The sequence below is a fragment of the Podarcis filfolensis genome (genome assembly GCF_964270895.1).
Source record: "Podarcis filfolensis genome assembly, chromosome: 7".
In the NCBI taxonomy this organism is placed as follows: Eukaryota; Metazoa; Chordata; class Lepidosauria; order Squamata; family Lacertidae; genus Podarcis; species Podarcis filfolensis.
In genome coordinates, this window is record NC_139603.1 from 43,614,933 (window position 1) to 43,642,183 (window position 27,251).

Here is a 27,251-nt window from a genome sequence, read left to right on the forward strand (position 1 = left end):
TTATTTAGGAACAGCCGTCTTGTTCATTGTAGAAGAGAACCAGTGAACAGATGGCTGTAGATCTGAGTGCTATGATGGATCTCAAAAGATACTGAATTGAGTTTGTTGCAGAATTCTTTAATGTGCAAAACTGCACAAATGTACTCTTATTAATAGAGGACATAACTGTTCAGTAATTATCCGTTTACATGCAAACTGGAAACCACAAAACTGGAATTTCTACAAAAAATTCATCCTACCGAAAGGATTGTTCCCTGCTTTAGAGTAAATAGCTAATGATTGTGTGTGTGTGTGTGTGTGTGTGTGTGTGTGTGTGTGTATGCATGCTTTGACTCATTAACTGATTCTTGAAAACTCTCCTTGTTAGTTTTCTTAAATGTGCCTTTTATTAAACTTCAACCACAAATATTAATACATTAAATATATGAAAGCATGATATGCAATAAATAACTATAATAATAGGAGAAAGGAAAAACTAACTACATTGTTTTATATAATAATCATTGGCTGCACCCAAAAAGTACCTTCCTTTCTTTTCAAAACCTATGAAACCAAAAAAGGACAAGAATGGTAAGGAGCGTTGAATTGGTGATCCAAATGAGGAATCATGTATAGGACCAGAAAATGGGGAATGCCTTAACTCATGACTGCATCTGGCAGGAGTGCATTTATATTCTGGGAGAGACTCCACAAATGAGATACAGTGGTACCTCGGGTTACATACGCTTCAGGTTACACACGCTTCAGGTTACAGACTCCGCTAACCCAGAAATAGTACCTTGGGTAAAGAACTTTGCTTCAGGATGAGAACAGAAATTGTGCTCCGGCGGCGTAGCAGCAGCGGGAGGCCCCATTAGCTAAAGTGGTGCTTCAGGTTAAGAACAGTTTCAGGTTAAGAACAGACCTCCGGAACGAATTAAGTACTTAACCCGAGGTACCACTGTATAGAGAAACTAGGATGCCATGGGTTTCTGTTTAGGTACTGGATTTGTTGCAAGGGACATATTTTGAGTGAGCTTGTACATGATCATGGTCACCCAAATTTTATTTAGCTATTATTAAGGTGTTATTAAGCCACTGGTAGGCTGATAGGAATTTCCAGTTCCTGTCTGCAAAAAGTTTGTTGCAAACCAAATTGTTGGAAGATATCTTTATGAATGTAGCAAGAGTCACCTTGCACACACTTGAGGGTTAACATATGCTTACAATAAATTTATTCCCATGCGTAATAAATATTTATTGTCCTTCATGGGATTTACCTATGAGCACAGGACAATGTTATTATTACTTTATTTATTTACTTAATTTGTAAACTACTTTTCAACTAAAAAAAAAAAAAAAAAGATTTCTCAATAAGGTTTACAAGCTGCATGTCAAACCCACAGAGTAAATATTGCTATAAACAATTAGATGGGCATGTGGGTAAGAAACAAGGTTGTTATCATCGCCACATAAAAAGTTTATTATAAGTAAATAGGAACCTAACAAGACAAAATAGGATTTATCTCATTTTGTTAATTTTTTGTAACTGCTTGGAATATTTATTTTATATAAAAAAAGCAACCTTGAATTGCAGTGATTGGTGCAGATTCCCTTTTGATCCCAATTTGCATATGGGTAGTGCCACATCCATATGGATTTGTCTAATGCAATTTTACAAAATCCTCATCACATGAAATGAGAGAGAGTTCATTTTTAATAGGTGCTCAGGAGAGACAATGCACACTATAAAAAGTCTATTTATACTATTATCATTTATTTTGCTTCCTCTTGGCCAGCTTTTTACTCGCTTACCTGCCTTATTTTCCCCATTTCCAGCTCAGTATCTAATGAAGTAGGTTTGTGTCTATGAAAGTGTCTGGCTGTTTTTAAAAAGTCCCTGGATGCCGTCAAATAGTTTTCTTTCTAAACCTTACCATAATCATTATCTCAATCATTATTGTAAACAGAGAAGCAAGAAAATAAGTAGTACATGCATTTCCAGATGTATCAATACGGCTTGCTAACATCCCCTATTTTCATTCAATATTCCATACTTATTTTGGTTTTGGTCATTATTTATACTCTATACAACAGAAATAACCTGTAGCGATGACTATAATTGAGTGACGCAGCTGGTGCTGCAGAATATGAAATAAGAAGACTTGAAGAGAGTGCATGTTGGTGGTGCAATTTGGATGTGTCATGTCACAGCAGACTTGTGTAGAACAACAATGCCAGCTAGGCCCTGTAAATGGCTGCATCAACCACTACAAAAAACAAACAAAAAAACAAAAAAACCCAGCCCAGCTTTTGTGCATGGATCACACTGTTTTCAGAAAATAAAGTTGCTTTAAGTATTTTCTTATGAAAAAAATAATAATGTGCTGCCCAAATGAAGACAAACTATCAAAAAGTTTTGTGCAATGGGAGGGCAAATGTAGTATATTATTTCTCCTAGAAACCTCCCTGCTTATAAGCTTCAACTGGATGAAAGGAGGTAAGATAGTTGATAAGCTGGCATCTCCTCCTAGTCTGACCAAAAACATAAGCCCAGCAGTTAGGATAGACAGAGGAGGGGTTGGCACATGGCACATGCATTAACTATAACACAGAGGCAACATTTTCCAGATATTCTGAATTAGTGTGCCCTAGAACAGTAGATCATGGAATCAGCCATGTATAATCCTAAGTGATTTCAAAGACCTGATGGAAGAAATGTTATGACAAGAAACATCTACTGCAGCACTATCAAACTCAAAAGGGGAGATAACATTAAACTGAATTCTAAATGGTGGTCAGAACCTAGAACAAAGTGTTAATTTTGTTGAATTCATTGGAAACAGTGACCACAACGTTATCAAATTTAATTCATACGAACAATCCCCAAGGAAGGACAACATTATTTGACTTCAAAGGATGAACTTCTAAAAAAAAAATATTAGGGGCTTGGTAAAAAGGAAGTTGAATTATGGTGCTGGAGGAGACTCTTGAGAGTCCCATGGACTGCAAGAAGATCAAACCTATCCATTCTTAAGGAAATCAGCCCTGAGTGCTCACTGGAAGGACAGATCATGAAGCTGAGACTCCAATACTTTGGCCACCTCATGAGAAGAGAAGACTCCCTGGAAAAGACCCTGATGTTGGGAAAGATGGAGGGCACAAGGAGAAGGGGATGACAGAGGACGAGATGGTTGGACAGTGTTCTTGAAGCTACCAGCATGAGTTTGACTAAACTGCGGGAGGCAGTGGAAAACAGAAGTGCCTGGCGTGCTATGGTCCATGGGGTCACGAAGAGTCGGACACGACTAAATGACTAAACAACAACAACAAAAAGGAAGTTGAAAGAACAGTCAACTTCCTAGAACATTTGGGAGTTATTCAAAATTGAAACAGCTAGAATGTATGCTCCAGATCAGGACAGTTACCACCAAATCCAAGAGGACTGCAACATGGCTAAAGTGATTAAAGAAGGTAATGGAGAGAACAGGAATAAAGAGTTTTCAAAACTGATGAATTAGCCTTAGGAATAAGCAGTGAGGTGATCGGCTTTGCTGATGACAACTAATTGTTCGAGGTGGTTAGAACAAAGGATTGCAATGAGCTTCAAAACGAATGTCAAAGAGTGCCAGACTAGGTGAATGGGCAATAAAATGTTAAATGTGGTTAATGTAAGTAATTGTAACACATTGGGGCAAAAACATGTACCCTAATTTCACATATACACTGATGCAGCAGTTTACCAAGAAAGAAATATTTGGTTCGTAGTAGATAGATTCAGAACAGACAAAAGGAAGTATTTATTCAGACTGCACATAATAAAACTATGGATTTCACTATCATAAGATGTGATGGCAAGCTAGCGACTTACTCAAAGGCTTTAAAAGGGGATTATACAAATTTGTGGAGGATAAGATTATCAGTGGCTACCATTTGCTGGGAAACAGAAGCAGGAGAGAGTTATCACCCTACGATCAGGTTGGCCACTGTGGGAAACGAGATACTACACTATACTGGCCTTTGATTTCATCTAGCACAACTCTTATATTTTTAAACAGCGTCTCTCCCTGCCCCCCCCGTTTCTGCATCATTGCTGCTTTGCAAGGAAACTGTTCTTCTCGCAGTACACACACACACACACACACACACACACACACACACACACGGTTGTGATAGGGGAAACACCACAGAGCACAGAGCACCATGTGTAGCTTGAAGCTTACTCACTTCATATTCCTCCTTGAATCCATAGCCTTCTGCACATTTCATCTGCGTAATATGCTGCAGCAAATCGGCGACACGGATGGCTGGATGGAGTTGTCCTGTTTGGTATGGCACATCCACAGGGTCTCGCTTCTTGTAGGTGTGTGACTGGACCAAGCTGCTTGTGTCACTGCCCATTGTGTGAGTTTCATCTAGGAAAAGAACACTGAATAATATACCAGCTATTTCCAGTTTTCCACAGAAGTATATGATACATTGCCTTTATGAGATGGCGTCTGACACCAACAGAATTTTCTATCATCACTATTTGGTGGGCTAAACCATTATGAAAATAAACTCAATTGAGTAATTTACTCGGGGAGTTATCAAGATATATTGGAAAGAGGGGGCTCTATTGGTTTACAATGAAAAGCACTGTATAGTCCATACTGTATGTTTGTTTATTTAGCTGTACTAATAAATTCTTTAGGTGTTTAGTTGTAAATGGTGCAGAAGTTTCAGGCTGAAACTTCATCAAGTCCCAGTAATATAAAAAAAGGACTTGAGCGTTTTCTGGATTAGTAAACTTTTTATTTTCTCTTTCACAGTGATTCAGGACATGTTAGTGAAAGCAAAATTTTTAATGCATAAAATGATATGGGTTATTAAGCCAGGAGAAAAATGGAAATGTAGATTGGATACAACACTAGGAAAGAAAATACACAAGGATAAATGCAAGGAGTAGTTTGATTTGGGTTAATGCTTTGACTGAATTTAGCATGCTGCAGTTTCAAATAAGCAATATATCATGGGCCATCACATAAGGCATGAAATGTTATATGTCAACTGACATGCAAGCCAACACACAACATAACCCCAACTAGGTTGGTCAATACTGGTATGAAGCAAACAATCACCCACCCCCTCCACACCTCTTCAAGGGGGCAAATGGGCAACTTACCATTTATTGGCACTTATCAGGAGAAAAAGAGGAGGAGGAGAAGAAAAAGGAAACAGGCCATAAGCAACAGTACTGCAGTAATAATTACAGGTATTTTTATGTTTGTAATTAAGTGTCTCCAGCTTGGTTTCCTAGCAAAGCAACTAAATATATTATAAAGGGTAGTGTAGAATAGCCAATATAATTATCTCTCCCCCCACCCCACTTTACTAGGTTGGGGTGGCACTTTTAAGTTCCTATGTATCAAAAAGAAGAGGGTGGGGGAAACCTAAAAATGAAAACCATGTCTCATCATAGCTTTCCCTCCCCCACTCTAAGCAACAATTTTAAAAATATGTTTGTATCTGCCACAAAGCTGTTATTTAAACAAGCCTATCATCTTACTAAGCTAGAGAGTTTCTCACAAAAAAGCAGGCATATTTCAGCTGGCATGTCCCTATTCAAGTATTAAAATGGCAGCCCATTACATCATGGGGCTAACTGACACCACAGTTATTATAGGGCAAATCTCAATATATTGCCTATAAATGTTGTGTGTGCTTAGGCTGCAATCCTGTATCTACTTAACTGGGAGTAAGGCCCACTGAACTCTATGGGACTTACTTCTAAGTAGACATGAACAGATTAGCTCTGTAAGTATCCTTATAAATACACCTTCATGTGACATCCTGCTGCTGGAATTTAACAGCATCTTTCTGTGGTTCACTATAATATGACAGGGATTTCCCTGCTTGTGGTTAAACATGTAATCCTAATCTTCATTTTTAAATATTTGTACAGATTATAAGGCTGCAGTGCCAGAATTACATCACTATAATCTTAACATTATCTGTAATCTTAACATTATCTGTATGGTTTGAGAAAGGGCCTATGAAACAATGATATTGGATTCTACCCTAAGCATTAATTTACTCATATAGCAAGTTTCTGACCAGACTGTAAAAGTCTCTCTCCAGTTATATTGATGACAAGAACAGAACCAAGCTGGCCCACAGGCTCTGATCTCTAGTTAACTCACTCAATTAATCTTGCCTAGCAGTTGAGGAGCAAGAGGAGATTAGCTTAGTGAGAATAGCTATTGATGTCAGCAGCATCTTTGGCTCTTCTAGTGTGAATGTACATATGCTAGTGTTCAAGGTTCTTGTCTTCATACACAAAACCCTAAACAACATGGGTCCAGGATACCTTAAGGACTGCCTGCGCCTATAAATCCCAGCTTGATCAGTGAGAGCTTCTGGAGGAGCCCTGCTAGTTGTCGCCTATGTTTAAGAAGTTGGGCATGTAGAGTTGCCGTCTCATGCTGCAGAACACTCTTCCAGCAGAGATCCGACAGGCATCCTCACTTTTTACTTTCAGGCATCTCTTCAAGGCTTTATGCCAAGAGGCCTATGGAGCCACTTAAAAAACTTTTGGCTCAACAGTAATCTTAATGAAACGTTTATTCTGTTTTTATATTTTACTGTAAGCATATTGTGGAAAACCGCTATCTTATGAGAGGGTGGTCTATAAATACTTTTATAAATAGTTAAGCACCTTCAGCTTTTCCTTCTCCTTCAGAATTCGCAACTGCCACAGCTTGATGGCTTTTCATGGTGCGAATATAAGAATGTAGCTAGTTCTTAGTGTCATTATTTAGACAGAACACTTTGCAATGATGGTAGACTATCAATCTTGATAAAAAGCTTTGTGGGGGATGTGATATGTACCTACAGCTCTGCGCATGGTAGATATTTCTTCCCCTTCCTTCTCTGAGGGCTTCCAGGTGCATGCTTGCTGCAGCATGTGTACAAAAGTGGTTTGGGGTGGTGTTGCAGAGGGAAAGCAACGGGCAAAGGAAACATTAAGCAGCTTTCCAATCCGATGTTCAGCTGCTGAAAACCACTCTCCTTTCCTACTGTTTTATAGTGTTTGACACTGCCCTTGGAAGTTTCACTACAGGTCTTCTAGTTTCTGCCTATGATAGGAAATGCTCACACTTACTGCCTTGTCACACTCTTCCCTTGTGTAAAAGAGCCCCTCAGTGTGCAAACTTTTGTACACTCACCAGACCCCATGTAGGAGTTACATTAAAAATAATTAATGTTAATTTTACTAGGGGAAACAGCATATACAAGGATTATTTGGGATGGTATGATTATCATTGTTCTTGTTTTATATGTGGCAACAGATAGCTTCACTAATCATATTCTGTAGATATTGACTTGGAGCCTAACTTTCCTTCCATGAACAGAAAAGAGTTCATGTTCATAGAAAATCTCATTCAGACATACTACAGCATCTCGTGAAAGCTGTAGTTCCCAAACTTCTCAATCAGCTCCAGCCCTTTATAACACAGTGGGCTTTGTACCTGAAGCAGATAAGACTCTAACACCTCATAACCCATATAAAGGAAGCAACACAAAAATTACTGAATTGAAATTACTTTGGCCCAGTTATTTGAATCTTATAGTGAGGCACATAAAAGTAGTCTAATCTTACTCTGAAAACTTAGCAAAAGTCTCAAAGCCTAACGGAAAATAATATATGTAACAATTTATGTACATGAATGTAACCATTTCCCCCTTACTTTGGGCCTGCCTTAATATTTTTATACCAATACAGAAAAGCATTGTTCCTCTTAGCTAACCATTAGCAAAACTGTAATGCAAAGCACCTTGGAATGCATGGCATGAAAGGTGATATATACAAGTGTTGTTACAGTATGTTGTTGTTGAAATGGCACCTGATTACTACAAGGTGGCTAAGACACAAAACGACAAAGTAAGTAAATAAATAAAAAGAAAGAGTTGGAAGTTGATTTATGATATTTTAAAATAAATTTATGCAGAAAAATCATGGTGTTTTTTTGTAACTTTAGGTTTTATTATTATTGTTAGATAAAGGTCAGGATCAAGTCCTTTGATTCAAAACCAGGTTAAGTGCAACTTTGCAGACATGCTACGTGTTCATACGTTTTTGTGTCAAATGGAACCACAGTATATTGAAGTTATTTCTGCTAGCTGCCTGTCTATTTTTTAGCATTAGTATTATTATTTTCATAAGTAAATAATTTTACAAGGGCTTTTGAAATGAAGACTTTTTTATCCGGTCTGCTTTTACTAAGTGTAGTAGACTTTCAGGTTATTGTTTTTCGTTAGAAACAGGATTTGCTGTGGTACACCTTAAAACTGGGTTGCCAAAATATGTAACAAAGCTGAAGGCTTTCTGGTCTAAAAATGTTTTGTAACATTTCAACAAGTAATCGTGGTTTATGAATTGCTCCCCAAGCCCTTAAATACTGAGAGTTTCAGAATAAAGTAGTTATACATAGGAGATATTATAAGCCCTAGTTATTGTTTTCCAATTCCAAGGCATAGCATTTTTTAATGGGTTGTTATTCTAATGTTATTTTACATTTCATTTCCATTTGAATTACATCTCGTGTTACATCTCGTGTTACATTAACTGTAAGGAAATGTGGCTTCTCTGATCTGGTCTGTGTCAAATATATTTGCCAAAACTCACTGCTGTATAAAAATACACAGAACATGATGCAACCAAGTCCTTTAGAATTAACTGGACTTATCAGTGATTTACTTTGGTTAGACTATGCCCGCTGTAGGATCACAAAGAGCTTTTTAATATGAAAAGTTACTCCGCATGTCATAATTTAATGAACATGAAAAATCCAGCTCCCTGGTAGGTCATGAATAAACATTTTGATTTGTTCAGCTGTGGACCCAACTTGGCTGTCACTTACGGTTTCAGACAAAAATGCATGTAGTGTGGAAGGACTGCTACTACAGGCAGAAGTGTAAATGTAGCCAGGAAGTGGAGAAAAGATAAAACAGAATTTGTAATGCTAGTTCAGATTTTCAGACAGTAAATCAGGGAGAAAGGGCACAATTCTAATCCTCCATACACCACAAGGAATAATTTAGGATGTGGCGAATCTTCAGCTCATCGAGCAGGTTCCTGGCTCAATTGAGCTCAGCTGGCTTAAGCATCTAAGCAGAGTTATGCTCTGCAGGAGATACGCTGGTGTAAATCCCTCAGACTGATGGAACTTCCACTGGCATAAGCCTTGAAAAATGGGTATTCTGAGGGAATGGGGCGAGTGGAAGGGATAGGATGAGACTCACGTTGAATCCTAACTCTGTTCAGCTCCATCACATAACCTGACAACCTGGTGGGACTTACACTGGCAAAGAGGGTGGTGTAAGTCAAACTATCTTAGAGGCTTATTTCCCCTCTGCCAGGTTTAGGCAAGCTCAGCCAGCAATAACTCCTGAATGGAGTTAGGATCTGTGTATTTTACTCTGGTTTAACTTAAGTCAGCATAAATTATGCTGGCTTCCCATTCTTAGGATTGCTCCTTAAATGGTATTTACTCTTTGATCAGGAGTGGAGAACAGTGTGGGGGTTGTGGTTCCTAAATGTTTGGCAAGCAGTGCTCTGCTGATATACAGAACTCTATTCACTTTGCAGTATAAAAGCTATAATTAAGCAAGCTATTTCTGCACATGCATGTGGGGCTTTTCTGTTCCTTGCTAATGTAACTGGAAGGAATTCACAGGGCTCTGTCTGAGAGTTGCTTCACACAAATCTTTCAATGAAAGAGAGCTGTTGGACACATCCAACTTGTTCTTAAATCCATTTCCTTTCATTTGTGACAAGCTGGTTGTACGCATACATCACCATGAACTCAATTTGGTTTTCAGAATAACACTGCTAAACTATATCTACAGTGGCTTCCAAATTCACCACAATGCGGCAAATTCACAGAATGAACTGTAATGTCCTAATGTTGGAGGAATTTCAGTAGGCTTCACACACCTTGTTCAAATTGGCTATGCGGATGGGCAATGAGTTTGTTGTAATCCATAGTCCTGCATGCACATAAAGTTCACATTAGGGCTGTTCAGTCATGATGCTAAACCATAGCTGTCAACTTTTCCCTTTTCTTGCGAGGAATCCTATTTGGAATAAGGGAATTTCCCTTTAAAAAAAGGAAACATTGACAGCTATGTGCTAAACCATGTTTCTCCCATGGTTCTCCTAACAATTATAGTGTATTATATGCATTATTATATGTATAAGATTATACACATAAACACTATACACAAAAATAGATGCTCCACCAATGAGAGAACAAACTCACGGAGCAAGTTCTGAAAGCTGCTGCTATAGTAGCAGTCAGCAGAGGACTGAAGGGGAAGGTGTATGCTTCTCTTAACTGTAGCACCTCCTCTTTGGTTAAAGAGAACTAAAAGGTTCTATGCAAATCCATTCATCCAACTGTGGGACTTTCCAGAGATCACAAAGAAGAGCCAGTTCTGAAATTGTGATCATTGTTCCAAGGAAGTGCAAACCATATGTGGCCTGTTTGGACAAAACAACAAACTGCTTTGTTGAGAAGATAAGCAAGGATTCAAAGTTGCTAATTGCTACACATGAGCAGAGGAGAGAAGGCTACATGAACCCCAAACTTGTGCCTCCGCATTTTCATAACACCAAACCATGGTTATGTCTGAAAATATCCAGTATGAGCCCTATGTGCATGAGAGCCATGGATTACAACCAATGCCCATATCAAAGAGCTGCTTCAGATGTTATTTTTAAATCATAGTCATTATTTTAAGACATTAAAGTGTGTGTTAGACAGCAAATTGACATAAGTGTTAAAAAATGGCAAGGGTATGGGTCACTGGCAACAAAAAGAACTTTTTTGGTATACAATGTACCAATTAAAAATGAAACAATTTTCTACAGGGAAGTTCATAAATAGCCATTTTAAGGTTACTAGAAAATTTCACGGTTCCTGATTCAATGAGGAAAAATTTGCATTTTTGTTAAAAAGAAAAACAACCCTTAAGGTTATATTCTTAATTTTTTTTCTTCTATTAAGCAAATAGCATTTCAAAACTTTACTGTACAGGAATGTACTTAAATATATCAAACAGTAAAGCATACTAGAAATCTACAAAATTTAATAGCAACGATTTCCTTTTTGTCCTCTGAGAATGTCATACGTCAGAGCTAAGAGATGTGCAATGCTCTCAGGCTGTTAAAAATCACTACAAATTTCATTTGCATGGATGTTATTACATTATTATAGTGGCTGCAGTGTCATTTCCTCTGATTTATCAGATATTGTTTTCTTTGGATGTCAGATAAAATGAACTTTCCTAATTATATTTCTGTGGTAATTATTCTCTTGCATTCTTTTTTTCTGAGGGCTAGGGCACCTACCACAGCCATAAAACAGGTGATTGGTCCAAAAGGGCTTTTTTTACTTTGTTTTTCTGAGAGCAACTCTCCTTTCTCCCATCACACCACAAATCACTTTTGAATCTTAGTATTTTCAAAAACAGCTTATGATGCAACATGGCATGTTCCCCTTGAAAACTATTTTTTAAAGCCTGCTAGAATTATTTTAGGTGCACACATGTTCTAGTGATGATCTGAAGGTGCTTTCTGCATTGCAGCCCATGTGCAGTTCAGTTCAGAAAATTCAGATTTGAGGAATTCACACCAGACTTCACATGGCAATGCTGCACACTAGTAAGAACTTACGAGAGAAAGGTGCATGGGTAGAAAAAGTTAAAAAACCATTGCAAAGTCAGTGTGAAAACAAGAACTGAAATATTGGTATGAAACTCTTGCCACAGCGCATTATAGCACAATCCTATACATGTCTACTCAAAAGCAAGCCCCACTGAGTTCAGCAGGACTTACTTGAAGGTAAGTGGGTACAGGATTGCAGCCTTATTAGATTTGCATTTTTGTTTGATTGTTTTTAAGAAAGCTGTGTGTAAATTGGGTTAGGTTAAGGTTAGTACAGTGGTAGTAGTTAAAAGCATAGCTCAGCTTTGTTGTTATATATTCCAGATACGATGATTTTTCATCTATATTTGTTATCTCAGCATGGTAAATCCATTTCCCTTCACTTTTTAATGGTTGTTTTTAGCTTCCTGACAGAAAGGTCTAAGTGCCTTTCCTTCTATAGTGCTGGTATCTTATTTTATCCCTTGTAGGATGTGGCACTTCATAAACATTATTTTAATGTTCTGCCATTTTGATGGTCACAATAACATTTCAAGTCTTTTGGAGGCATGTCGAAAAGAAAATGAAAGTCCTGTCTGTGCTATAGACAGCAGAGAGATGACCATCTTTTTCTTAAACCATACTTTATTTTTCAGATGATACTAAAATAATGACAAACTTTTAATTGCCATGATATTTACACTCTTTGGTGATTTGCTAATTCATTGCTTAAAAACACACTCGCCCCCCCCCCCAATCCCCTTTAATTCCCCTCCCTTTTACTGAATTTTCTGATGACAATAAGAATCCAGTATGTTAACTGGCACTTGAATTAAAAATGCAGAACAGCTTGCACATTCTTCAGCAGCATAAAACAATGTTTTGTAGCCTAGTTTGGAACTTTTTTAAAAAAAATCTGCAACAGATGTTGATAAAGGGAAATGTTCTCACCTAAAATTGCAGTTGGCACAAATGGATCTGTCATACATCATAAGCAGGTCAATGCAGAAAAGGCAAAAAGAGAAAGAGAAGTAAATGACCTATAAATGTTCCCAAATTTTCTGCTAGAAAGCCACAAATAAGCAAGTTGTTATAACATGCAAAGCTATTTAGCACTTTTTGCGTTTGTTTTAATTAACAGCACGACCTCAAGAATAATTTCACTGTTAAGTCTGGGGCATGATCCATTCCTGAGTGAATGGGTCGTTTGAGCACGCTAAAATCAGTAACCGACCAGGTTCCTGAAGGAGAGTAATGGCTGGATGATGTGAGATAGGCGTGTCCCAGTTTTTTATTCTGTGTAGGGGTCAGACGTAGCCTTGGGGTGCGGTGAGAAAAGAGGGATCTATTGAGCCCTCTATTGATCCCTTTCATGATGTGTGCAAGTGTGCTTGCATGGGAAAAGACCCTCTATGTCCTAGGAGATTACGATTATTGAAATAAAACAAGCACAGAAATGGTTACCTGGGTAGTAAGAATTAGGAACTGTTGTACTCAGTGTGTTTGTTTTCATTGTAAATGAAGATGGTGAGGATACAGCTGGAAAGAGAAGCACAGTATTCAGGAAAACAAAAGCATTAGTAAGCTACACCGCATTTACAAAATCACCCTTATATGATGAACATAGCAGTAACTGATTAGGTCATTCAAATCTGGTAAAAATGATTTGGTGGAGAAAAATATCCATGAAAAATGGCACTAGACTCCATTAATTTCTTTTATGTTTTATTGGGGCCATTTGTGCTATTACCTTTAACATCATCATCTTTTCTCAATAAGACTGCAAATCTAAAATTATTGCGGGGGGCGGGGACCCTAAACTGCAGCCCCTTCTCATACCAGATTTGCTTGAATTTTCTGAAGAGCAATGCTGTTGGGATATGAAGATGTACTATGTATTCCTTTCATTGGATTCCTGAGATGATCAAGAAATGTAGGCAGGAACCATGCTATAGCAGCTTCAGAGCTTCTGTAGGCAATTTTGGAAGAGGCTTTAGCTTAAAAGCATTTCTAATTTAGGACGGAATTCTACAACTGCTTACTTGGAAATAAGCCTCATTCAACTCAATGCGACTTCAGAGTGGAGATGGGAGAAAAATTTAATTCAGTTCATATCTACCTAATTTGCACTTTCTGAAACAATATGTAAATTAAAACACAGCCATCCTTTGAAAGCGACACTTCTATGAATTTTGCAATGCAGTTTTCTAGTCAAGTAATGTGAATAAAAATGCATATATTGGAACATAGTGTGCACAAAAATGTATATATTAGCAAATATTGCATATAAAATGCATTTTATTTGGGAAATACAACTATATAGAGAAAAGCTTTTCAAAACTGTGTATATTAGGCAAAATGGCATACAAGAAAATGTATATTAGGATAAATTCACACCACAATACTGATGTACGTTCTGAATTTTTATTTTTTTTAAACCACAAACTAATGTGGAAATGTGGTGATGGGGACCTGCATTTAAGATTGGAAAACTGAGAAACTAAGAGAAACTGAAATCAACAGACTTGCCCATCCTGATATAAATTAGGGCTGCCAGAATTTCCTGGACATATCCAGGATTCATCCTTCGGAAATAGCATTTGGATGGAATTTCTGACCAACAGCATTTTAATGCTGGACACAAGATACTTGCCTTTGAAGCCTAATGCTTTCGTGGAAACATGAAGCTAGACCACAATAGTGTATTCTTTATTGATGCTCCATGTTAATTGATGGAGCATCTTTCTTTCTTGTGGTAGGAAATGAATATTTGTCCATTTCCTGGTTAGCCATGTTGGGATTTTCCATTCCACCTTAAGTTGCAGACATGTGAGATTGTTGCATGTCACATGTCTGTTTACATTCCAGCACAGTTTGCTGGGAACTTCCATTGTGTATAGCTTTTGCTTTTGACTCTCTCTCTCTGAGGACACGGCAATGAGAGACAACATGTTTTCTTTGTCCTGATTTATGCTTAATAAATCCGTAGCTTGTTAGTATGTTTCCACAAGCCTCATGCCTCTTCTGTTTGTGCAGTTTGCTCTGCTGATATAGTGTGCTCAGGCTTTGAAGTCTGAGTCGCTGATTTACATCAGCGAGCCGGAGGTCGAGGGATTGTCACGGCTGGAAGGGCATGATCCACCTGTGGGCTAGCCAGCTGGCTTCTCGACCCCCAAAGGATGCCGACACATAGTGCGCTCCAGATGTGGTAGACTACAGCTCTCACCACCTCTGATCATTGTTGAGGCTGATGGGAATTGTAGTCAAAAACATCTGGAAAGTGCCATACCAGCTACCCTTGGTTTACGACCTGTGCACTGTTCTGACAGTGGTTCAAGCATATACTTTGTATGCAGGAAATCCCATGTTCAATCTCCGGCATCTCCAGTTAAAAGGAAGTCAACTAGCAAGGTTAAGAAAAACCTCTGCTTGAGACCTTGGAGGACTGCAATCTATCAGTGTAGTCAATCCCAGGCTAGATAGACAAAAAGCCTGACCTGCTATTGGCAGTTTCCTATATTCGCTGTTCTATCTCGAGGAGAAAAGTGGCACTATTTTATTGGGCAATAATAGCAATATATGAGATTTCAGGTTTTTTGGGTTTTTTACTGTCTTTAAGAATAACTCTAGGTATGAGTCCAAAACAATTATTAATTGCATTAATTCTCTTACCCCAGGAAGCCTGAAATATGTCAACTGTAACATTAATTGATGTTTATGACTGACTAAATGGCTGCCCTCCAAACTCATTATGACATTTTTAGAAAGTGGCTAAACTGACATGGGGACATGCAGCTGGTATGAAAGCAATAAAGCCTTCAGCATTGTAAAAATAAAAAAGGAAATGGAATCCAACACCTGCTACATTGATGTGTGCTTTTTTTGTAAAAGACAAAAATGCAAACTTATCTTTATTTTATAACAACTATTCTTTCTCACCAGAATGCTTGCTGTGATGTAATGAACAGTGAGAGATTCTGGGGCCTATGGATTTTCTATGAGTCAATAATCTGCCCATGGAACTGACTAACAAGTATATTAAGAACCATTTACACCTCCCTCCCTCCCTCCCCTGCCCGACAAAAATAAAAAGTGATTGCTGCATCCCAGGGCATTTTAAACTTACATCTCCCATTTAGATTGTGTGTGTCCATGAAAGAGAAAGCTTCATCACAGTTGGTGCCTTGTTCAGTGTAGCTTTTATCCATTGAGTTCACCATCACTGTCATTTCCTGCCGTGTGCTGCTCAATGTCTCTTTCCGCTTTTTAGCCAATTTCCTTAAGGAATGAACATTAGGGAAGAAAGATGATGCCACAGTAAGCAAGCACAGAATTTATCTTTTTATACCAGCTGTCCATTTGAAAATACAACTTTTACTGACAAAAAACCCCACACATTTAAGTCAATGGTGAAAAACACAATCTTCAATTAAGTCAAAATAAATACTCGCTAAAGAGAAAAGCCGTAAAATGTAAATATAACCAGATTCATCAAAACACTATAAAAGAGTTGCACTTGTTGTATGGATCATTGTATGGATAGGGGTGGGGTAAGTGAAATAGAGGTTTTTAGGCTTAATCCAATCCATCATGGGCACAGAGCCTGAACAGAGAGCAGGGATTGGGAACCTGCGCCCTTCAGACACTGTTGGACTACGTCTCCCATCAACCCCAGCCAGCACAGCAAATGGTCAGGGAAGATTTCAGTTGTAGTCTAGCAACATATGGGTGCCCACAACTTTTTCACAGCTAACACAGTGGATTCACATGAAATTGAAAAAATATCACTGCACAGTGACATTAAACTATATATCAACACTCTTATCAGGCAACATATTTAAACAAGAATTTGCAGCAGCATTTTGTTAAAACAAGATTTTTAAGCAATGGTATGGTCTGCACTTTGGTGATAAAATTGGTTAAAAGAAAAACGCTACTTGCTTACTTCTATAAGGTAAGTAAAATAATGTATTTCCCCCCTTGTTGTTCAGGATTCATATGAAGCGGCTGAATAAAGTCATCATAGAATAAGGAGTTGGGTGTCACCTAGATCTGTCTGCTTTTCAAATTAAGGTGATACAGAACTCCTGATCTGGGGTATGTAAGCAATAATGGACTGGAAGAGGGTCAAAATATTTAAACTCAGTCCCAAATAAACAGAGACAGAGTTCAGCAGCTCTGGAGGGGAATTGTATGTACCACAAGGAAATGGTACCCCCCCCCCCAAGTATGGCAGGCAGTGACCGGAGAGATAGCCGTTTCTTTGGTGACTCCTCATCTTTGGAATGCCTTACTATCATTTCAGGACCAGATAAAAACATTTTGTTTTCCCACATTTTTAAGTCCTAAGCAATCTTTAACTAAGAGCAGTATGATTTATAGCACACATTTAAATTGGATGTTGTTGTTTTATTGTTTTATCTATATTACCATTACTACTACTACTACTTTCAGTTGCAATTCTTTATTTCTTACTACTCTTGTCAGTCACTCTGGCAACATAAATCTATGTTGAGGTGCAAGATATTAATTATCATGGGAATCTCAGGTGAGATTTCCACACAGTGGAAGTTGTTCCCAGTACCAGTTACCACATGGAAGCAGCTTAATAATTTACTGTTGTGAAAGATAAGGTTCAGTAAAACAGTTCTAGACATAGATATATATAGCTTATAGGCTTTGGCAGATACAGATATATGTATACAGATACATACAAGTACAAGGTATTTCCATTGCTCCAAATAAACTCCAGCAATTCAAGACATAACACTGGACAAGTAACACCAACAGACTGACCACTCACAGATTAACAGACTGACACTACTGTGCTGACATGCATTAATCACAGATACAATCAGGACTCTGGGCCGTTACCATAGCAAATGGCTTGGCTAACCTTGTACCTGCGATTAGCTCATCCATGGGGAGAGTTAAACTCCTGAAGGAAATTAACCCCTTCTCATTTCTAGTTAGGGACGCGGGTGGCACTGTGGGTTAAACCACAGAGCCTAGGACTTGCCGATCAGAAGGTCGGCAGTTCGAATCCCTGCGACGGGGTGAGCTCCCGTTGCTCGGTCCCTGCTCCTGCCAACCTAGCAGTTCGAAAGCACGTTAAAGTGCAAGTAGATAAATAGGTATCGCTGCGGTGGGAAGGTAAACGGCGTTTCCGCGCGCTGCTCTGGTTCGCCAGAAGCGGCTTAGTCATGCTGGCCACATGACCCGGAAGCTGTACGCTGGCTCCCTCGGCCAATAAAGCGAGATGAGCGCTGCAACCCCAGAGTTGGCCACAACTGGACCTAATGGTCAGGGGTCCCTTTACCTTTACCTTTCTAGTTACTCCAACAAATTATGGGTGGGATGCACCTAACCAGCCATGTTAGTAGAAGTTCATGTGCAATGACTCCTGCTTGCACAACGGGGCATTCTTCCCTCTCTTCCCCTATGCCCCCTGAAATTGGCGGCGGCGGCGGGGGGGGGGAGGGGAGGAAAACCCCTAAAACAGCATGTGGGAGAAGGGGTATTGTTCTGTCAGGCAAGCTGGGGTGCTTGCACAGACGGAACAACTGGTACCTTTGCAGGGTTCCTGATTACATGGAGAGATCCCATGGGTGCACAATGGTACACATGTAGGCTCTATTCAGAACTTCCAATGAACATCTAGAGATCAAAAGCAGGGACAGAAGGAATGATCCCAATTCCTGTCTCCACACATTCAATGAAGGTCTGAAAACCACTTTAGTCCTCCTACATATGATTAGCAAATTGAAAAACCAATATAAAGAAACATGTTTCCAGTTCAACAATATCTCCAGGTTCTTTTCAAAGCTCCATATAGGGTGTTCTGAACTGCCAACTACAATTCTCAAAAGATGTCAGTCATTTCTAGATGGATGACTGACAGAGATCAAGAAAACTTTGTTATATTGCTAAAATCAAGAGTATCTAAAAATGAGAAAGATTTTAGGGTCACTATATGATTGGCAAGCAATATGGTATCCAATTATTATATGATTAAAAATATTTTTTTTAAAATGATGTTTAAATTTGTCATAAAAACACACAATCTCTTTGTTCAGGTATTTGTCATATTCTCTTTCAAAATGTTCCTGCATTGAATTCAATTTCTGTTCAAGTACAAAAAGTACAAAATGGCTGAAGTCACCTATCCACCACCTAGAAGCTATTTTAGCTATTCTACAAAATACTGAAATAGAAATTTTAAAAAGAATAAAATCAGAAAACCATATATAACAAGGATGTCAACTCTTGGCTCAGGTCACAGGTAAAAATGAATCTAACAGCTATATGCTAGTCAAGGCTGTCCATTTTAAAAGACCACCCCTGAAGTTACAATGACTGACATTCTGTTCAAAAACAATCCTGAGCCAGGAAAAATTTGAGGAAAAAAGCATTGAATTAATTTGAGGAAAAAAGCATTGAAAACTCTTAGCAGAGCTATAGGACAAATATATGAACAGCTCCTATCGGCTATTATTTCTGCCTATATTTGATTCTATCATTCCACCTCACCCCCACATTTCCACTTACTCTGTTGGAATATGAACACCACTGAAAACATGCAAGTTGAGCAACTAGTATTAATTTTGACGGGTGTAATTTTTCACAATTGGTCAAAAGCCATTGTTTGCTTTTGACTCTTGGGGAAAATTAGGGTATTTATTTTTGCCTGACTTAACGTGCTATAAAAATCTCTATTAGTTTGAGGGATGCCATGACTGTTTTTAAGTTTGCTGTCACAAGTTTTACCTGAAATTATTTAGGGTAGGCAATATAGCCTTGCAATACTTCATTGAATAACACTCAGATCTACTTTTATATGAATACATTATCTGTTATGTCATAATGAGCATACCAACCTTAGTGGGCATAGCCAAATATTCAAAAGAAAAAGACACAGCAGGATAAAATTTCAGCAATTTATTAGTGCTGTATACTATGAACAGCAGAAAGTATAGATATATTTCATGCAAACCCACATTTTGTAAAGACTGGAGCACTCTCGCCCTCTCTCTGCCATTGGAAATACACAAAGTGAATCAAGCTAACTTTTTCTTTATGCGCGATCAGAATTCAAATAACCGATCCTACTGATTATTGGTCATGGTCTACTGAAACATTGAGAAGGCATAATACCACAGCGCCTGATTTCTGCATGTGGACCTCTGAACAATGAAAGCAGAAGAAACAAAACGAAAAAATCTGGAAGGGTGAAAGATTTACCTGCCCAAGTCCCATTTCCTGGTCCCATCAAATTTTTTTTACGTGCATCTTTAAAACACATGATCCATATTCCTTTGCTCAAATCATAATAAAAACACTGGTTCCCTATTGTGGCTATGCATATTGACTCCATCCAGGACACCCCATTGCTTCAAACATTGAATAACCAAGTGATATACTTGAGGGATGACCTTACAGCAGTGCAATATGAAATAGCAAATTCCCAGTATACAGACTCTGCTTCTGTTGAACTGTGTTTTATGTGCACGATTTTCACTTCTGAATTTTGCAATGCATTATCCAACCAAGTAATGTATCCAAAAATGCATATATAATAGGGAGAAATGTGCATACAAGTGCATGTATAAAAGAAATTAACATAAAAAATAATTTATATTAGGGGAAAGTTTTATTTTATTTTTAATGTGCATATTAGAAGAAGTGTGCACTGAAATGCTGACCAATCCTTGTGAAAATTTTGTTTTTCATCACAACTAGATATGGGAGGTGGAAAACTGAGCTTACAATGGGAAAAATGAGAAACTGAAACTATCCATCTCTAAGCAGCATACAACATTTGCCAACTATCAATATTTCTGCCACTGCAAATACATTTAATATTAGAGAGTTTTGCTCATTATTTATTATATTATCAAAGTAACCCAGCTGGATAAAAAGGAATCCCATAACTGGTCACCAACCTGACTACAGTAAAGATATAATTACTCCCCACCCACCTGTTTTAGATTTTCTTTAGCCCAATACATTATTTTATAATGGTTCTCTTAAGTACAAGAATGTGCTGTGGGCCATTTGTATTATGGACCCAAACGACTTCTGAATATCAGCATCATTTATTTATTTAAAACATCTGACCCCTGAACCATTTCCATAACAAAGCCAGAATCCAAAGTTCTGGTCAATTATTCTGCATAACTTAAAAGGTTTTAGATGTTGTAAGGGAAACATATTCTGAAACTGAGCTGTGTTGCAAAAGCAGTTTGTGATATGGCATGGTGGTCTACTATTCCAAACAAAAGTAAAGAAAACTCGTACTGGGTTATTCCAGTCAACTGGGTCAAAGGTTGTAACTAAATTCATCGTTTGCATGATCAGACTTGCATGCTATAGTTCAAGTATGCCATTCTCGGTTGCTTTAATTGTTAACATATACTTGTTAACATATAATTGTTTTTGATTAGTTGTATACTGCTTTGAAAAGATGGGAGCAGAAAATCAGTCTTTATAAATGACAAGAAATACAGAAGAAATAAATCCCTGCAAATGCAAAGGCCCACACTTGATCTACCAGTTCAAGTGTTAGTATTGTTTATGTGACTCAGTCACATTTATTTGTTCCATATATAATGTAACATTACAATGTGAAATAAATGTCTGTGTCACGAGGAGTTCTGCTTGAGTTGTCTTTCATATATCAAGGCAGTAGAAAAATATAACATTTCAATTGCATATAAAGTAGAATTACATTTTCCCATTAGTAAAGAAAGTTCATATTTGTCCTATTGCTTTAAAAATGAAGTCTGCTATTTGGAAAGTTTGCCTTCTTCACCCTCGTTTTTTCTTACAATATCAAAGAAGCACAGTAAAGAGGAAATAAACAGATACCACTGAGGCCTGTTCAGGGGGTAGCTGTGTGATATATAGCAGCAGACAACGTAGGCATGAAAGGTTTTCCCTGGCTCTCCTTTATAACAGATTCTGAAATTCTCATCTTGAGACTAATTACCATTTTAGGGGGAAAAGAGACTAATGATTAAAGAGTCCACCTTTTTATTCAGTCATGCTGTCAATTGTATGCAGAACTTGAAACATATTAAGAGAGGTATGCGCTGTAGGCATCCATCTTCTGTAGCTTTTATGAAGCTAAGTAGGAGGCCTTTTTAAAACTAATGCAAATATATTCGGAGATGTCCTGTGATACACCAAAGCTACATCTGTGAAAAGGCCACCTTTGATCCATATAGTAGGTAACTCAAGGACCCATATGATATGACTCTGTGATAGCACTTCGGAGCTAGAGGTTATATTGATACCTCTAGATGCCACCATGCTTTGTAACCACAATTCAACCCTTTGATTTTATGCTAATATACATATCCTGAATAATTTCAAACACATGTCGCCTTTCTTCTTGTCTCTATGAAAATTGGTTGGTTTCTATGAAAATTCTAACTACAAATGTTTCCCTTTTCCATACAAAGGACAGTCAATGCTGTGTCATTCACACAATGCCTCAATAAGAGATAAAGTTTGTGCTTAGACTTATGCTGGGTATCTGAATGTACTTTCCACATAGTAAAACTTTGTTGTAGAAGCAGTAATTAAACCTTTCTATAACTGCAAAAGGAAAACTTCTAGCTTTTTGGTCTCTGAAATGACAAATGTCATCATGTTGAAAACTGCCGTGTTATTATATGTAAAGAAAAGGATTCAGTGGCTGCTTCTCCTTTTAGAATTACTTTATAGTTTTCTCAACGAATTAAGAATGGGAAGTCACATCCTTGGGCTTACAAGCGTAATCATAGGTGGCTATGTATTTTAAACCATCCAGCATAAATCACCATCCCAAAATTGTGCAGTAAACAGTCCGTAATGCAAGAATTCTGAACAAGTGCACCAAAACTCATAGGGAAGTCTTGAAGGGAAAATTCTATGCTGCCCACATTTTGTGGTTGGGCTAGTACACAAAGCACTTAGACCAAGTCAAAATACTTTATATATTGCCAATTTAGGGTGCACACCATGTGCATACATACGTGCATACTGACACTTTTATTTCATTATGACCTATTAAATAACAAGTTCAACCTGATTCCATATGGCAACATTTGTATTTTATTGGGGAGGGGGGATCAGTTACATAAATTAGAGCCTTAGCAGTCAGGTAAGATAAAACATGCAGAAAATAAACATGGAAATGTGTATCCCATTTATTTATCTAAATGAAATCTTTCCAGTCATATTATTTCTGTATTTGCAGAAAAAGATGGTCTCTGACACAGCCATCAACAGACCCTGCCTGTCTTGGAAGAGCTGGATGTCCCTCCCTCTCTCCCTTAATGAGCTGAAGAACACCATCAACACTCAGGCATGTGGCAAAGACAGAATCCCGACAGAAGAGTTGGAAGCCAGATCCATTCCCCCCTCACGACACACCTCCATGGCCTCCTCTTGTGGTGTTTGGAACAAGGATTCGTGCCACGAGACATGCATGACTCCAGCATTGTGACCTTCTACAAGAACAAAGGTGACCACCATGACTGTAACAACGATTGTGGGATCTCCCTGCTGAGTACGGTGGGGGAAACCTTCTCCTGTGTAGTTCTCAACAGAGTAGTGTCGCTGACTGGGTCTATCTTGAGTCATAATGTGGCTTTTGAGCTCTGAGATCAACAGTCAACATGATTTTCGCACTGCACCAGCTGCAGGAGAATTACCGAGAGAAGAGATGTCCCTTGAACCTCACCTACATAAACCTGACAAAGGCTTTTGACCTTGTCAGTTAAAAGGACTCTTCACACTGCTCAACAAGATAGAATGCCCACCTAACCGTCACAAGATGATTGTGCCCTTCCATGAGAATATGTGCAGCACCGTCCAATATGATGGCTCATACTCAAATGCCTTCCGTATAAACAGCAGTGTAATATAGGGCTGTGTTGTTGCCCTGATTCTCTTTGACATATTAATATGTCATATTAATAGTTCTCCCTGTTGCTCTCATATGCCTTCAGCTTGGCTGAAGCAGGTGTGTACCTCCATTCAAGGAGCGACAGGGGTTCTATTCAACTTGGTATGTCTTCAAGACGAAAGTGCAGGGAGCCCTCTTCTGAGAGATGTTGAGGGGGCAGGTAAGCCCCACCCTGCATAATCGATCACAATGCACACACACCATTTGAATTACAATGCCCATCAACTTGGGGGTGGGTGGGTTCATCCTCCTCAAATATTTTATGGGGGAGCTGAAAAGACCTTGGCTCCTAGGAGTTGGCTCCTATGCCTGGTAGATACAGTTGGGACAACCTAATCTAACACAACACTATGTGCTGGTAATGATATTTATTTGTTTAGCGGAGGAGTTGAGCAGAAGCATCTAGGAAGCCTCTGAGTCAGTGGAAGTGTATTAATAATGATTGTGGATGACAGGAGAAAGACTGGGCTATGTTTTTTTTTGGGGGGGGGCTTAGAAACTTCGGAGGGCTGTGCTGCACTTCGTCCAAGAGAGAAGCCTTCACTGCTACCAAGCACTGGCCTGGCATTAAGGAATAACACAACCCACAGTGACAGAGGGCTCACAGTCACCAAGGACTAGCATGCAGGACATTTGCCTAATTCTTCCTTCCGTTCACAGACTGACTCAGTCAGTCAGATGTTCCTCCCCCTATATAACAGCCACACAAAGCTCAAAACATATGATGCCAGCAAAAAAACAGTGATAAAATTGAAAGTAGCCACAAGCTTAATATATGATCATGTAGAATAGCCAAGACAGAGATAATTTCAAACAGCACCCATGCAGCACCCGTATTTTGAGGAATCCTGAGGAATCCCTCATGTGCCTATAGTTTCATGTACACCAACCTTGCCTTCCAATTGGCATTACAAACCCAAAATGTGTAACTGTTAATCTATTGTTTATTCAATGCCACCGACAGAAGTTAATAGATGGTTATAAACTAATTGAGTGTGTCTGTACTGTTATCTCCTCATTCATCTCACTTTTTCAATTTAGCTTCGTTAGTGTTCCATATGGTACAGTGGCCCTGCTGCTTGGAGCAGCCATTCCCCACAAAAAAAGCCCTTCTAACAACAGGAAGCTAATAGTTTAACTGTTCCTCTAAATTTGTTTGACAAAACTGACATTTAGCGCATCATGTCACGTTGTCAGTAATCTGCAATTTACCCCTAGGCAGTCAGTGGATGCTCGTTTTATTTACTTCTCATAGTTAAGAGCGTAATTAATATTCTACTCTGAAACAAAGATTAGAGATTTGACAAACATTGTAATTTAAATTCTCCATTATAGCAAACATTAAAATCAAGCATCTTCTATATGCGCCATTACGTAAATGACACGTGTAGCTGTAATTTAACTTTTTAGATTTTAATACCACAAACTAATTTCTGCTGTCAGTTTAATGAGTTGGAAAACACAAATCTTAGCACTCTTGCACAGACTAATAGTTAAATTAGATGGAGAGCATGGTTTGGTTATTTTAACTCTTTAACTATCCCATGCAAGACTATAAATTATGGAGGGATATTACATTAAAATTAGTGATGTATGGAAGTGAGAGCTGGACGATAAAGAAGGCTGATCGCCGAAGAATTGATGCTTTTGAATTATGGTGCTGGAGGAGACTCTTGAGAGTCCCATGGACTGCAAGAAGATCAAACGTATCCATTCTTAAGGCAATCAGCCCTGAGTGCTCACTGGAAGGACAGATCGTGAAGCTGAGGCTCCAATACTTTGGCCACCTCATGAGAAGAGAAGACTCCCTGGAAAAGACCCTGATGTTGGGAAAGATGGAGGGCACAAGGAGAAGGGGACGACAGAGGATGAGATGGTTGGATGGTGTTCTTGAAGCTACCAGCATGAGTTTGATCAAACTGCGGGAGGCAGTGGAGGACAGAAGTGCCTGGAGTGCTCTGGTCCATGGGGTCACGAGCAGTCGGACACGACTAAACGACTAAACAACAACAACAACATTACATTAAAATGTTTTAGCTGCTAAATGGGTATAATTTACAAAGAGCTCAGGAGTAACTGCTAAGGCAACATTTCTATATTTTGTTCTATATTACTGTGACTTTGATAAGAAAATAAAGAATAGACTGTGGGTCTTTTACAATAGAGTATGATGGCCGCTGTTCACTTAGAATTCCAGCAAGCGCACACATACATTTAAGTCAAGGGCATTAGGAACATAGAAAGCTACCTTCTATAAAGCCAGTCCACTGGTCCACCTAGTCTTTCGAAACCGTATCTGGAGATGCTAGTGATTGTGCCTGGAGCATCTGTATGGAATGCATGTGCTAATACCATATTGTGTAGTAATGAGTCTATAGTGTGTGAGTGCTGTTCATTGAATAAATCTACTAATTACCATAACAATTATATAGTGTCAGTAATGACTTTGTCATAGCAACATATTACCAGAATTCACTGTGAAAACTCATTGTGTGGGGAGATTATTATACAAAGTCCAAATTAACACATAACAATTTAAAACACACACACACCCCAAATAAAAATAAAACAACACCCAATAGAAATAATAAGCTTTCCCATACCCAACCTCAAATGCCTGCTAGGCAAATTGCATATTCTCTCCATTATCCTATGGTTTGGTGTTAGCTTGATTCACATCCAGGACTGACGTTTCCATTTCAAGGCCACCCTGGCATTGGGCTAACATATTGTTATGAGTTTGGAGGAGGTGGCAGAACTGGTTAAGTACCGTATATACTTGTGTATAAGCTGAGTTTTTCAGCACATTTTTAATGCTGAAAAAGCCCCCCTCGGCTTATACTTGAGTGAGGGTCCCACTTACTGTTTGCTGCCACTGCTCCTGCTGCTGCCGCTCTGCCAAGCGCGGCTCCTGTGCCTGCCCTTGCGAGTGGCAGAGGCTGTTGTCGACGGTGGAGGAGGAACAAGCAGCCCGAAAGCAGCCCTTTCGGGCTGCTCCTTCCTCCTCTTCCGCCTTTGCTGCTGTCGGCATTTCCCACCCTAGGCTTATACTCAAGTCAATAAGTTTTCCCAGTTTTATGTGGTAAAATTAGGTGCCTCGACTTATACAGTGGTACCTCGGGTTAAGTACTTAATTCGTCCCGGAGGTCCGTACTTAACGTGAAACTGTTCTTAACCTGAAGCACCACTTTAGCTAATGGGGCCTCCTGCTGCTGCCGTGCCGCCGGAGCACAATTTCTGTTCTCATCCTGAAGCAAAGTTATTAACCTGAAGCACTATTTCTGGGTTAGCGGAGTCTGTAACCTGAAGCGTATGTAACCCGAGGTACCACTGTAGTCCCTCAGTGCAAAATTACAACAAAAATCCATATCCAAAATGCTTGCCTCCATTTGAAAAATGATTCCAGCTTCCAAGTTGGTCCATATTATTTATACCAATGATGGTTTCTCTTGCAAGGTTAAGTGACAATGAGGCCATATAGACAGATTGGGGAAGTGTAGGCGCCTCTCAGGAAAACAAATGGACTACAGCTCTAATTTATGGTAATTTGGGCTGGAATTCTAGCTTCATAAATTTTGTGCGACTGATTAAAATTATTATTATGTAGAACACCTCTAGGCAACTGTACTG

General features: G+C 38.7%; 1 protein-coding gene across 28 annotated transcripts in view; it reads right to left on the reverse strand.

Moving 5' to 3' along the window:
* The window catches only part of PTPRM (protein tyrosine phosphatase receptor type M), a 404,856-nt gene that overhangs the window by 73,711 nt on the left and 303,894 nt on the right, over window positions 1-27,251 (reverse strand). For 9 of the 28 annotated variants that reach the window (XM_083622482.1, XM_083622478.1, XM_083622473.1 and 6 more), the window contains 4 exons: window positions 15,795-15,946; window positions 13,133-13,207; window positions 12,620-12,646; window positions 4,207-4,394 (listed from right to left, as the gene is read on the reverse strand). In XM_083622482.1, the coding sequence (XP_083478608.1) occupies window positions 4,207-4,394; window positions 12,620-12,646; window positions 13,133-13,207; window positions 15,795-15,946 (442 nt within the window). Of the gene's footprint in view, window positions 1-4,206; window positions 4,395-12,619; window positions 12,647-13,120; window positions 13,208-15,794; window positions 15,947-27,251 lie in introns of all 28 variants that reach the window. The other 19 variants (XM_083622471.1, XM_083622486.1, XM_083622484.1 and 16 more) reach the window with 3 other exon arrangements.